We start from the raw sequence: 13,502 nt of genomic DNA on the forward strand, positions 1-13,502 counted from the left end.
CCTCTCTAAAAAAAGGGAACCTGATTCAGAAACCGAAAATTACTGGAACTAATTTGGGTTTTCTGGTTTGGTTTTGGTTTTCTCATATTTTTTATGCGCCACCCCTACATGCATAAAAGCACCACCGGCGGATCGCGTCCCACCAAAAATGCAAAACATTTACTATATACTATTTTATTTACTCCCTCTGTTCAGGCCTCCCTTGGCAAATGGTATAACCAATGCATTATAAAGAAAGAGAAAATAGATGCAGATTTAATGTTGAAAACACTAGTATCAAAAGAAAAACACTAATATCAAAGCATGACACTAGTACCAAAGCAAAAAAATGTCTCAATGCAAATGCATGCAAAGTATTTAATGTTTGAGTGAAAACCAATGGAATTAATGTATATCTTTATCTTTACTATCTATAAATTTACAGTTAGTGTCTGCTCATCCACAACTCTACCACCACGTAGGCAGAATAAATTGGTCTGGCCCAAGTTCATAAGTCTAAGTTTTGAACATAAATAATTTGTAAAGACTAGAGCAACTCACAAGCAAGGGCGGACCCAGCCGGTGGTGATGGGGTGGGGTCCGTCCCACCAATAAATTTGAAAATTCTTTTAACATAAGTAAAAGTATGCAAAAAGTTAGAAAATAAAATAAAATTGTAGTGTATTTGTCCCACCTAATATAAAAAATCTGGACGGGGCAAATAGACTGCTCACAAGCACTCCGTTAGTATGTAGCTAAGAGGAAGACGGAGGACGATTCCTGTCGTATGGCGCTGTGCCTGACACGTGGGCCTGGGCCCACCGTACGTCGGAGGACCCTACAACGCAAGAACGCCAGGCGGCGGCGCGTACGACGACCCCGCCCGCGGCGGCAAACGCAACGCGACGGCAAGTGATCGACAGATGGACTCACCAGATTCCAATCAATGGAATGCAAAATCGAGCAGGCCACCGAGTTAGGCATGCATGCAGGAAGCGGTGGTAACGACGGCTGAAAGGTAGTCCGCAATGCCACTGACTAGTCTGTTTTCACATACCGATGTTTTAACAAGAATAACAAACGGCATAGAAATATTTTTACCAAGTCTAGGCGTCCAGCCATACGCTTCCTCGAGATCCTAGTTTTGAAAACCGGACCGGTAATCGAACCGGCGAGGCTCTCGGTTCCGGTTTTTCCGGTCGAACCGTCGGTTCACCGGTTGAACCGGTCCGATTTTTTAAGATATAAAATAATCTATTTTAACTAAATACTGAAAAAAAACAGGGAGGTGCGGGCGGCGAGGTGGCGCAGCCAGTGGCCGAGCGGGTGCGGGGCGGCGCTGCGACCGGAGCGGCGGCCGGTGCCGGGGGCGGCAAGGCGCGGCGGCGGGCGGGCGGGCGCGGGATCCGGCGAGATGGGGAACGGCAAGTGAACCGGGCGGTTCGAGCCAAACCGTCCGGTTCACCGGTTTCTGAAACCGGCCGGTTCATCCGTTTTTTCCTGGTCCACTTGGCCGTCCGGTCCAGTGCGCTAAACAGACCGCTAGGAGCTGCGGTTCTGGTTTTTTCTGGTCGGACCGCCGGTCCGGTCCGGTTTTCAAAACTAGGTTCAAGACACATTTCAACTCCTCCCTTCATCCCATTTTAAGTGCTGAAATATTACATGTATCTAAACGTCTTTTAGGTATACATACATTCATATTTAGGCAAATTTGAGTCACTTAATACGAGACGGAGAGAGTACAATATTTTTTATGTGCTTTGAAATAAATAAATTTATGTTCATGTGTAAAGACAACTGCTTCAATTGGTGGTGATGTCCTGCCATGCCAAAACAATAACTTATATGAGATGTTCATTAAATGACAGGGTGCTGACGTGGCATACACGCTATGTGTATCAGATGAAAAACATAGCTAGCAAACACATCTGGCTTTCATACGTACATCAGCAGATGCAAGGTCGACGAATACATGCATTCGTCAACCTCTAGCGGCTGGTAGCAACATCCTCACAACGAAAACGCTAGCCGGAAGCCAACGTACCATAGGCGCACACAAATCCACGACCACGACTATGAACCGGATACCTGAAGTCAAGCATCTCTCGGTACCGGCCGCCGAAAGCAACAACAACACCAGAAACAACATGACAAAATAATGAAGATTTCGTGTCTAACGTTAAAAAGAAATTATGAAAGAGTCGTAGAGGCCAATTGATGATGTGCCTAATAGATACATATGGTAAGGATAATAATCATTTCTTACTACATTATTCATACAAAAAATAATTAAGAATGAAAAATTATGAGAAACACCTCTTGGTGTGGTGTAGTTGTGGGTGCATGACTCCACCCATTAGGGTCCAAATCTTGGTGCTCACATTATGCCGGGGTCTCCCTTACATTCTTCCTATCAATTTTTTTTGTAAATCTACAGTAGATGTCTATAATGAAAATTTTCAAATATCTAAAATAGCAACGAAAATCTCATATGTTACCTGTAGAAGCTCAACACTTTTGTATTGCACACAATGTTAATAAAATAAAACTCTTGCTAAAACTTGTAATGACTACCTAATAACAACATATTGTGTTGTATATGAATTTAAGCCCATCTAAATATTCGGAATATTCGCTTATCATTCAAAAGATTTAGATCAACAAAAAGAAGTGAAGAACTTTATATTTTGGTAGGTAAAATGTATAACAAAACAAATCTTTCAGAAAATCACTTGATATTTCCAAACACAATACATCTAAATTGCAATAAAAAAGAATTTTAGAAAACAAAAACATAAAAATATGGGTGTTGCTGTTTGAATTTCAATACTACAAAAGGACATATATGTGACGTCATATTAGTGTCGGGCCCAGCAGGACCGCCAATGATGTATAGCATCAGTGTTGGTCGGTGCAAAACCCGCCACTGATATACAGCTGCGCGTTTCCCACTTTCGACCTGATGAACATCAGTGGCGGGCGTTGCACCCGCCCGCCACTAATTTTTAAGTAGAGGACCTTAAATCTAAGTTGACGTATGAGAACCATTGGATTAAGATATAATGGCACTCTCTTCTCTTCTACTTGCTATCGTTGGATTAATATCCGACGGTCAAGCACATCGGCTCATGTCTAACAAAAAAAAGGCAACTTCTTAATAGCAAAACCGTAAAAATATATATTTTATTATACAAGTCTAGCCCGCGAGCTGCTTGGTTCACCCTGCTAGTTAAGATAGTAACTTGTAGCTCTTCTTGTTGCGTATAAGTTGTTAAACATTGTAAAAGCCTCCTCATGTATCATGTATACCTGTGATACCTCACGACGATTTAAACGCACAATTGCTGTATAATGGATATAGATTGGTTCTAGGCTCCAGCGATCGATTATCCATGTAACTACGTACAAACGAGTAAACCTCCAAAATGACACCGCTGTCACACATGGTCTGCACGCAGTTGCCTGAAACCAATCCACTGCACCTAGCCCACGGGTTGAATAAAACCGCCCGCGCCGGCCTCTTCATCGTGGATCCACGCAGTGTGTCATTCCCGTCACGGACTCTCGTCTCATCCGGCCCCATCTCTCGAGCAACACCCACCATTCTCCTCGTGGGTCGTGGCGGCCTCTATATAACGCCAAGACATCGATCAGACATGCATCCATCCATCCACACTCACACAGTCGCTGTAGTAGCTAGCAAGCCCCTAGGTGCTTGCTTGACCTACTGCTCTGCCCGTGACCAATGGCGTCCTCCAAGGCGTCGGCTTCCTGCGGCCTTTTCCTCGCCCTTAACCTCCTCTTGTTTTCAGTGACCAGCGCCTGCCCTTCCTGCGGTGGCGGTGGCGGCAGCGGTGGTGGCGGCGGCGGCCATGGAGGCGGCGGCGGCCATGGAGGCGGCGGAGGATACGGAGGCGGCAGCGGCGGCGGGTACGGAGGCGGCAGCGGCAGCAGTGGGGGCAGTACCGGCGGTGGTATCATTGGCGGCGGCCCTGGCGGGATCATAGGCGGCGGACCTGGCGGGATCATTGGCGGCGGTGGAAGTGGTACAGGCGGAGGGAGCGGGAGCGGCGGCGGCGGCGGATATGGAGGAGGAAGCGGCGGTGGGACGAGCGGGTGGTACGGCAAGTGCCCGACGGACGCGCTGAAGCTGCACGTGTGCGCGAACGTGCTGGACCTGATCAAGGCCAAGGTCGGGGTGCCGCCGCTGAACGACCGGTGCTGCCCGCTGCTCCACGGCCTCGTCGACCTCGACGCCGCCCTCTGCCTCTGCACCGCCATCAAGGCCGACGTGCTCGGCATCAAGCTCAACCTCCCCGTCCACCTCAGCCTCATCCTCAACTTCTGCGGCAAGGGCGTCCCAACCGGCTTCATGTGCCCTTGATTAACGCCATCCGTTTGATGCAAGGTCACGTCCGCGTCTACTACGTGCATGCATGCTATCGATCGGTGCATGCGCGCGTGTGTTGAATAATCTTTGGTTTGTTTTCGAAGCATTTGAGTTTTAACTTGTACTACTACTAGTTGATTTTGGTCTCCCGTTTTTTGTGTTGTTACAGATCTTGTTTACCTATTTAATTTCAATTCGAAAATATGCAAGGTAGCATCAATGAATTTGATGGAGCGTGCTCTTCGTTTTTGCATTTTTGTTACAGATCTTGTTTACCTATTTCAATTCGAAAATATGCAAGGCAGCATCAAATGAATTTAAGTTTTTTCCTTCATATAGTTATTGGGGTTGTTTATATCTGAGTCAATCGAGAAATTCATAGTTCGAAGTTGCATTGATCCAGCAGAAATTGTATATATAACTGCACAACGTAGTGAGGAGCTGGGTACAACTTGGTCAGTTTAGAAATAGCTATTTCTCAGGAATCCTATATTCTTGTAGTTATAAGGGGTTTGCTAAATTTGATCAAAACTGCCTTGATCTGTGGAACTCTATCCCACTTTGGGTACGTAGCTGGACCGTATTTTTGGTAACCGACTTACCAATGCCTCCCAGCTGCATGCAAACGATTATACTAGTTGAAAAAAAGACATAATAACATCAGAGACCCAACTACTTTATGCGCAAGAGCAAATTAGTATAAGTCCTTCAAAATTGTGGTGGACTAGTCCATGTACTTGAGGGACGGATGCATTATACGGTCCGACGCGCTGAGAAGCCGGCACGTGGTTTAGACATGGCAAATGGGGCTGCGTCGATTCACCATAATTTTCAAGTACTTTGACTAATTTGCTCCCACAAATGAGGCCCGTCGATATGTTCACCACAATTTTCAAGTACTTCGGCTAATTTGCTCCGGTGCCTCAAGTAGTTGGATCTCTAGTTTTATTGCCTCTTGAAAAAAACACGAGATCGAGCACAATTTTAGCAAATTCTACAAAGACCTAGAGTTTCAAGGGAGAAAAATATGTTACTCCGTAGAATAGTTCGGATGAGAAAAAACTATTCGTCTCTACCGGCTCTTTAGCTTCATCTACCTTTCTAGCCCTCTGCCATGACTGCCTCCGGGTTACCACCACCCTACCGGATTCGTCTCAACCCTTCCCCAGCTGGAGTAGCTTCAAATAAGAGCATCTCCAGCCGGCCCCACAAATGCAAAATGGGGGCGCCGGCTCGAAAATACCTACCCAGCCCACTCCTCTAAATCCAAAACATAGTTGGTGTGGCCCAAAAATTTAACCGACGTCCCCAAGCCACTCCCTACTCACACAGGAGGCTAGCGGGGGCGCCGGCTGAAGCTCAAAAGCAGCGCGGGCCACCACTGTCTGTGAGACAAACCAAATTTGAGAGGCCAACATTTGGTGGTGCGGCTGGATCGCGGCTGTGCGCCGGCACCCACCATATGACCATACACCGGACGATTTACGGGAGAGACGGATGAAGATGCTCTTAGCCCAGCACTTCTTCGATGACGTCCATCGGCTCCTCTATGCATAGGCATGCCTTTTGGCACTTGCCTTGCCAGCCGTGTGTCTCGAGTCTCGACAGTCATCTTTTCCTTTTCTTTTTTAGAAAGTCGACCGTCATCCAAACTCAATTAGCTACTACTCCTTCATTCCTAAATTTATGACAAATTTGTTTAATATAGTATAACTAAAAAAACGACAAAAATAGCAAATATGGATCCAAAGTTCCAAACCCGAACCCTAACCTCGTCGGTGATATCATTAGGCCGCTTCGACACAGCAGAGCCGATAAGTACAGTTTTAGTACTATATGTTCAAGATCGACGTCAAGTTGGTCCTCGGGAACGTACTTTCTTATACAGTCGATAAGGAATCAAGATCCGCAAAATCATTGGACAACTGACCAGACAGACTTTCTCGTGTCACGTGAAACCGTGTTTCTTCTCAAACGTTTTCCTGCGGAACACAAGTTGCTGGTCACGGGCTATACAGCCAAAGTGTAGAGGCGTACGTTATCCCATGCATGGGGCATGTTCCTCTGCCACGCGCCCACGCCACGTCCGAACTCGTGCCTCGTGGTGCTCCACGTTGCCTGCCGCTCTTTGTCTCGTCGTCGTATGTAACATGATCTGTGGTTTCCGTCTCATGGGCTCATGTCACCAATCGGCTCTTTCTCTCGACTTTGCATAAGATTTCTCAAAAGTACTACTCCTACTACTGTCTTTTTTTTTCGAGAGAGAAACAACCGAAACTTTATTACTCAACAATGTTCAGAGGGATACAAAGATGCGCTGGAGTTTCCTCCAGCCAAATATAACGAGCAGCACCAAAAGAAGTACTCACTCTCCAAGACTAAATTGTTATCGAAATACTACATGTATTTAAACTCTTTTTTTAAATAAATATATTCATATTTAAACAAATTTGAGTTAAGAATTTAGAATCAGAAGAAGTAGCTAGTCTTGCATAGTTTATGCGCCTTCCCGTTGCTCATGACCAAATATGGTCTCTTGAAACTGTACTTTGTATATGCAGCTGCGAACAGTGATGGCTCTCATTTTCCTCTGGTGGAGAAGTACATACAGGCCCCATGCTTAATGCATATTGGAGCGTGGGGGTTGTTAATTGGGCCAGGAGGCAGCAAAATGCAAGGCCATATCGGAGGAAATCACAAGTTTGGGCTGGGCCTAGAAGTGTCCACTTTTTTATTTTTAAAGAGGGAAAACCCTCCGGCCTCTGCGTCAATCGATGCACAAAGCCATCATATTATTAAACTTCATCACAAAATCATCATCCAAAGTTACATCTCAAAAATAAAACAAGAGATCAAGAAATCAGCCAGTTTCAAGTCTAAACCCGGCACGCCACCCAAACTGGCTGTAAAACTCCCGTGCTACCATTTCCATACGGCTGCACCCAAATTCCATAGACTCCCTGGCCACCATCAGAAACATTACGGACCAGGTACGGAGCCAGTGTATTGCCCGAAAAATAACCTGCAAGAAATTGGAAGCTTTTTTTTTGTTAAACACCAAATCATTACGACAATTCCAAATGGACCAACAAATCGCACAAGAACCAACAAGTATGAGCGATTTAAGAGATTTTCCCATCCCATTAAGCCAGCTTCCAAATATGTTCGCGATACAAGAGTGGGATGGGAGATTAAAAGTCACAAAGACAGTTCTCCAAACTAAACGCGCCATCAGACACTCAAAAAACAAGTGTTCTATTGTCTCGTCTTGATCACAAAAAACACATTTTTGGCAACCATGCCAGTTTCTTTTGGCCAAGTTATCTTTAGTAAGCACAACACCACGACAAATGAGCCATGCAAAAATCTTTATTTTCAGGGGAATCTTGAGTTTCCAGATCATCTTATGACGAAATTGACAATCATCGTTAATAAGGACCTGATAAAGAGATTTCACGGAAAAAAGTCCGGATGTAGACAACACCCAAGAGAATGAATCTGGTCGGTTTACAAGCTGGACTGAAACCATTTTATCACATAACTCCTCCCAAGCCGTCAACCTCGCACCAACTATGACCCTCCTAAAAGCAATGTTCGGAGGCGTCGCATTCAACACCTCAGCAACAGAGGCATGTCGGTTGGTCGCAATACGATAGAGAGAAGGAAATTGATCTTTAAGGGCCACACGCCCCAACCACCTATCTTCCCAAAAGTTTACTGCCAAACCACAGTTGAAGAGAACGACACATGAGGAAAAAAATACTCTCGCAAAGGCAACAGCCCTTTCCAAAAGGGGGAGTCCGATGCCCTCATTGAAAGCTGGGAAAGAGTTTTAGCATAGAAGTACTTATTACTAAGCAGCTCCAATCACAACCCTTCTCCATTCAAAATTTTAAACAACCATTTGCTCAATAGGCAGATGTTTTTGACCTCAAGGTTCTCAACCCCAAGTCCACATTGGTCCCGGGGCCGACAAATGACATCCCACTTGGCTAGTCTATACTTACGTTTATGATCATCACATTGCCAAAAGAACCGTGAGCGGTAAAAATCTAATCGCTTCGCAACTCCCTTTGGTACCTCAAAAAAGGACATCAAAAACATGGGCAGACTAGTGAGAACAGAATTAATCAAGGTCAGTCTGCCACCACTAGAGAGGAGTTTTCCTTTCCAACTACTAAGCTTTTTCTCAAAACGATCCTCGACACATTTTCACTCTTTATTTAACAACTTACGGTAGTGAATCGGGATCCCTAGATATCGAAATGGGAAAGACCCAACCCCACACCCAAACATTTGCATATATTGAGCCTCAAAAATTTTAGCTTGCCCAAAACAGAAAATTTCGCTCTTGTGGAAGTAGATCTTCAAGCCAGACAGTTGCTCGAAGACACACGGGAGCAACTTCAGATATTTGGCCTCTTCCATGTCATGATTTAAAAAAAGGACAGTATCGTCGGCATACTGAAGAATAAAAACCCCACCATCCACTAGATGGGGAACAACACCAGTTAACCGACCACTCTCATTAGCGCGCTCAATGAGGACTGCCAACATGTCAGCAACAATGTTAAACAGGACCGGGGATAAGGGATCCCCCTGGCGCAACCCTTTCTTTGTTTGGAAGAAATGCCCAATATCGTCGTTAACCCTAACACCGACACTGCCACCCTTCACAACACCATCAATCCAACCACACCACCTATCATCAAAACCTTTCATCCAAAGCACTTGATGAAGGAATGACCAATTAACTTTGTCATAAGCTTTCTCAAAATCAATTTTAAAAATTACTCCATCCAACTTCTTAGAGTGCAACTCGTGGACCGTCTCATGCATAATAACCACACCCTCCAAGATGTGGCGATCTGACATGAAGACAGATTTGGAGGGCTTAATAATCAAGCTAGCGACCGCATTAATACGGTTGGTACACACTTTCGTGAATATCTTAAAACACACATTAAGGAGACATATCGGTCGATATTGCTGAATTTGGGACGCGTCCTCCTTCTTCGGAAGGAGAGTAATGATACCAAAGTTAATCTTAAAAAGTGGGAGGATGCCCGCATGGAAGTCGGCAAAGAGGGCCATCAGATCCTCTTTGATAACCTCCCAGAATCGCTGAAAAAACTCTGCAGGGAACCCGTCCGGCCCTGGCGCTTTATTATGCTCCATCTGGAACACAACCAAACGAAACTCCTCCTCAGAGAAAGATGCCGTAAGAATACAGTAGATTTTCAATGTGTATTATGTCTATTATCGTTCTAAAGGAGGTTGCAGTTTTTTTCTTGACAAGGGCAGTTGCGCCTAACCCTAGGTAAACTCCCTATACAGTAGAAAAGGTTCTAAAAATACTTCAGAAAAAGTCCGACCGTCATTACTAAAGAAATAGCGATTTGCTAAAGCATTTTCGTCTAGATTTTCTCCTTAAAAGGCATGCTCTAAGCTACATCCTCTCAAGAGACTGTCAAAGCGAGTACAGAAGCGAAAAAGACACATTATCCCTCCTTTCAGTAGGATGTCTAGTACCCCGTCGAATGACGATAGTGAGGAACGTACTGGTGGTGTTCGTCAGTCTCGGTGCTTCACGAGTTCACGACTCAGGTCTTCAGTATGGGTTATGTGAATGTGTACATGCGTGTGGTGATGGTATGAGTGATGTGTGTGCGTCTACCATTCAATCGATCTTTCAATAAAGATAGCAAGTAGGATGGTGGCAAAGGTGAAGCAGAGACTGTGCCAGCTTCTCGGGCGATGCAAGGGTTGCAAAACGGAGAGCCCGCCTCGCTATAGTTGTGTAGAGCAGTGACGCTGGTGGAGCCGAAGTGATCTTAATTAAGTCCCGTATGCACTAATCTCTACCCAAAAAATCTTTACTCTCGTACAGATTTGAGTTAATGGTCGTACGTTTGGTCAGAGACTGCTCCTTAGGTTGCCAAAAATCACCTTAATTGTCCATCCATTCTAAATGGTAGATATGTGTATCACAATCTTTTGATATATGCATCACTATATTTTGATTATAGTTGATTTCATTTATTGATGCATATTTTGAAATTATTTTCATTTATCTCGATTGTAGGAAATATGAGGACACAAATATTTAAACAACTCATTTCTAAAAATTTCATATAGCAGCGCGTGGTGCATAGATTTACCTATTAAAGCACATTTTTCTTGTGCGAAAGATGCAGTGCTTCTGGATGTAAACTCGTGCAGTCCAGCACCTTGAATAATTTGAGTTACAGACACTTGATTCATGGCCTCAAAAAAGACACTTGATTTATTCGAGTGACATACGCATGCATTAAGCAGGTGGGGAGAGGTGAGGCGATCCCATCAACCTGTTACCTGTCACGACTCACGACCGATACAATACAAGTATTGCACCTAGCACCTTAATTATCTTGTCTTAATTTACAACGGGTGAGCGATCAAAAGCACCATCCGGAAGTCGTAATCCCCGGGACGAGCATCATGTCGCCGTCCACAAGCCGTCTCTGCTTCGCCTGTACCAAATTCGCTCGAAGGCTCACCTCCTGCGTCTGCAATACCGGCCGGCCACACGCAAACCAGAAATTAGTACTAGTAGCTAAGCAGAGATGCACAGTAGTACTACTTGACAAAACTAAGTAGATGACAGACAAATAAGAAGCAAATAGGTTTAGTTTACGTCCGACAGCGATCGACCGAATCGAACAAAAACACAAGGGTTTCAGTACGGTACAAGATTCAGAGTAGGTTACGTTAATCCGGTGAGACATCACCGGGAACTCAAAGACCGACGGGCCAACAACACCAACCTGCAACCGGGTGACGATCCTCGCCAGCCGCATGGCTTCCTCCAGCCCTTCCACCTCCTCCCTTATCGTCTTCGCCAGCTCGCCCAGCGTCCCGCTCGTCGCTCCGGCCTGAACGCCGCAGTCAACGCACGCACCCACACACACGTACGAGCTGTCAAAATTCATGGCGGAAATTAGCGAGGTGTTTGTGTTTCCCCTGTGGTTTACGTACCGTGGTGTAGAACGTGTCGGCGTTTGTTTCGATCTCGGTCACCGTGTCGACACAGGCGGAAATGGTCTCGCGCATCGCTTCCATGTCGGCCTGTTTGCAAGAGCGTGTGTGCACGATGATTAACTGACGATCGAGCCGGAGAGAGTGATCGAGAGGTGCAGTGCAAGTCCTATATATGTGCACCATATATATGTGTGCATGTGACGTACTTGGGCGCCGGAGGTGACGGGGACGGAGGTGCAGGCGGCGGAGAGGGCGCTGGCGAGGCCGGCGACGGCGTCGGCGTGCGGCGCGGCGTGTGGCTCCCACGACGCGAGGAGCGGGAGCTCCGGCCGCAGCAGCCTGGCCAGCTTCAGCTTCTGCCGCCGCCGCTGCGCCACGATCCGCTTCGCCGCCTGGATGTTCCGCAGCTCCGCCACCCGCAGCCACGTGTAGAACAGCTTGTTCTGCAACCATATATGCATGCACGCACGCGCATGAGTGATCGATCGACCACCGGCAGAGAAAAAATAAAATCCATTGCTAGCTCCTGCATGCGACGATGGATTGATGTCTATGTCCGAGAGCTAACCTCGGCCGAGGAGGTGGCTCGGGACACGGCGACCTCCAAGCGGGCGTTGGCGAAGCGCCACTGGAGGAGCCGCGTGGCAAGCACGCGCGCGCGGTGCGCGTCCTCTTCCTTCTCGCCCGTCGGGGCCTCCTTTATCTTGCGCGCCGCCGCCGCCGGCGTCTCCCTCAGCGCGCAGGCCAGCGACCCCCTCCCGGCGGCGGCGTACTCCGGCGACGTCGAACTCGCGCCGGTGCTCCGCCCCCGCCGCCGCGTCGGCTCCCAGCAATTACCCTGCCTGCCCGGCTCCGGCAGCGACCGGCGAGGGGACAGCGTCACCGCCGCGGCGTCAGTGTTCTGGTCCTTGCTGCTCAGCGCCCGCCGTGGCGGCGCGACGTCCCCCGCGATGACGCTGGGCTTCTTGTTGTGGCTGCTGCCGAAGGAGGCCGCCTTGCGGAGGGAGCGCGCGAAGGTGGCGGACGAGAAGATCGGCGCGGAGCGCATCCCGTCGTAGAGGAACGCGCCGGCGCCGGCGCGGGAGGCCGCGCTCTGGACGCGCCCCAGCCGCCGCGAGGACACCGGCTGCGGCCTCGGGGTTCCGCCGCCGGACTCCATGGACGCCAATAAATTAATAAATATATAAATAGAATCAAGGATACCTTGATAATAAGTTAATAAATAATAAATTAATTAAATTAAGCTTCGCCGATGGGTCGATCAGAGCAAGCGCGTTGCTTGCCACATCCTATACACTACAGGGGGGGAGAGAGGCCGGGGGAGGAAGAAGAAAGAAGCATGCATCGCAAGGACACTAGCGAACAAACGGTGCTAGATATAGCTAGAGCTTTGGGGTCGGTCGCGCCATGGAGAAGGAGAAGTGGTGTTCTCGCGATCGATGTCGCGTCGCTCTCGTCACACGATAGTAAATAACCAGATTCTATACATCACGGGCCGTTGATTTTTTATGAGAATTGCTCGAGCTCGTACGTCTAAATCGGTTGTGACTCGTACTCATCACACCACTCGATCACTTGCGGCTGTTGTTTATGTGTACACGAGGAAAAAGGTTTTCAGATTGTGTTGGGGGAAATATGGTGGGGTTTGGTGGGGGAAAGGGAGAGGGGAGCCATTTCTAGAGTGCCGGTGCTACGCCATGGCGACCTGAAATCTGGTCAATTTACCCGTGCGCAGCGCACGATGCGATTTCTTTTCGTTTGGACAACTGTAGTTGATAAGAAAGGACGGTAGGGAGAAAGAGAGATGTCAACGTTGCGAGAGATAAACTGGCCTTTTTAGGTGGGAGAAGAAACACACCAGAGTCGAAATCACAGGGAACTTGCATGAGGAATAACCCGATTTTATTGATTAAGTGGACGCAGTGCTGCAGTGCGACAAACCGGATGCACTGAACACAAGTACTACTAGCTGCCGAGTGCCAACAAAGACTTCTGATAAAATTGAAATCGAACATTACATGGGCCTGCTGGTTAGCTCACTTGGTGAGACCCAAGCCCAGCAGATATTGATCGGCGATTCCTTGTTTTTTAGGGAGTACTGATAGGTTATTCA

At 47.2% G+C, this 13,502-nt stretch overlaps 2 protein-coding genes across 2 annotated transcripts; one reads left to right on the forward strand and one right to left on the reverse strand.

The window, feature by feature from the left end:
• Positions 1-3,622: 3,622 nt before the first annotated feature.
• Positions 3,623-4,685, forward strand: LOC100841351 (acanthoscurrin-1). The gene has a single exon (XM_003574265.4). It carries the CDS (start codon positions 3,725-3,727, stop codon positions 4,361-4,363), a length of 639 nt encoding a protein of 212 aa, XP_003574313.1. The 5' UTR covers positions 3,623-3,724; the 3' UTR covers positions 4,364-4,685.
• A 5,884-nt stretch (positions 4,686-10,569) lies between these two features.
• LOC100841655 (QWRF motif-containing protein 7) lies at positions 10,570-12,854 on the reverse strand. Its single transcript, XM_003574266.4, has 5 exons — positions 11,958-12,854; positions 11,596-11,832; positions 11,387-11,476; positions 11,176-11,283; positions 10,570-10,917 (listed from the first exon to the last, which is right to left on the reverse strand). The coding sequence occupies exons 1-5, from the start codon at positions 12,546-12,548 to the stop codon at positions 10,807-10,809; spliced, it is 1,137 nt and encodes a 378-aa protein (XP_003574314.1). The 5' UTR covers positions 12,549-12,854; the 3' UTR covers positions 10,570-10,806.
• Between the last annotated feature and the right edge of the window lie 648 nt (positions 12,855-13,502).

Source organism: Brachypodium distachyon, chromosome 3 (assembly GCF_000005505.3).
Source record: "Brachypodium distachyon strain Bd21 chromosome 3, Brachypodium_distachyon_v3.0, whole genome shotgun sequence".
Taxonomy (NCBI): Eukaryota; Viridiplantae; Streptophyta; class Magnoliopsida; order Poales; family Poaceae; genus Brachypodium; species Brachypodium distachyon.

Coding starts and splice junctions, on each gene's coding strand:
- LOC100841351 (XM_003574265.4), top strand. CDS start 3,725: ATGGCGTCCTCCAAGGCGTCGGCTTCCTGCGGCCTTTTCCTCGCCCTT.
- LOC100841655 (XM_003574266.4), bottom strand. CDS start 12,548: ATGGAGTCCGGCGGCGGAACCCCGAGGCCGCAGCCGGTGTCCTCGCGG. Junction 11,477..11,595: donor CCGTCACCTCCGGCGCCCAA/GTACGTCACATG, acceptor TCTTGCAAACAG/GCCGACATGGAAGCGATGCG. Junction 11,284..11,386: donor CCGACACGTTCTACACCACG/GTACGTAAACCA, acceptor TGCGGCGTTCAG/GCCGGAGCGACGAGCGGGAC.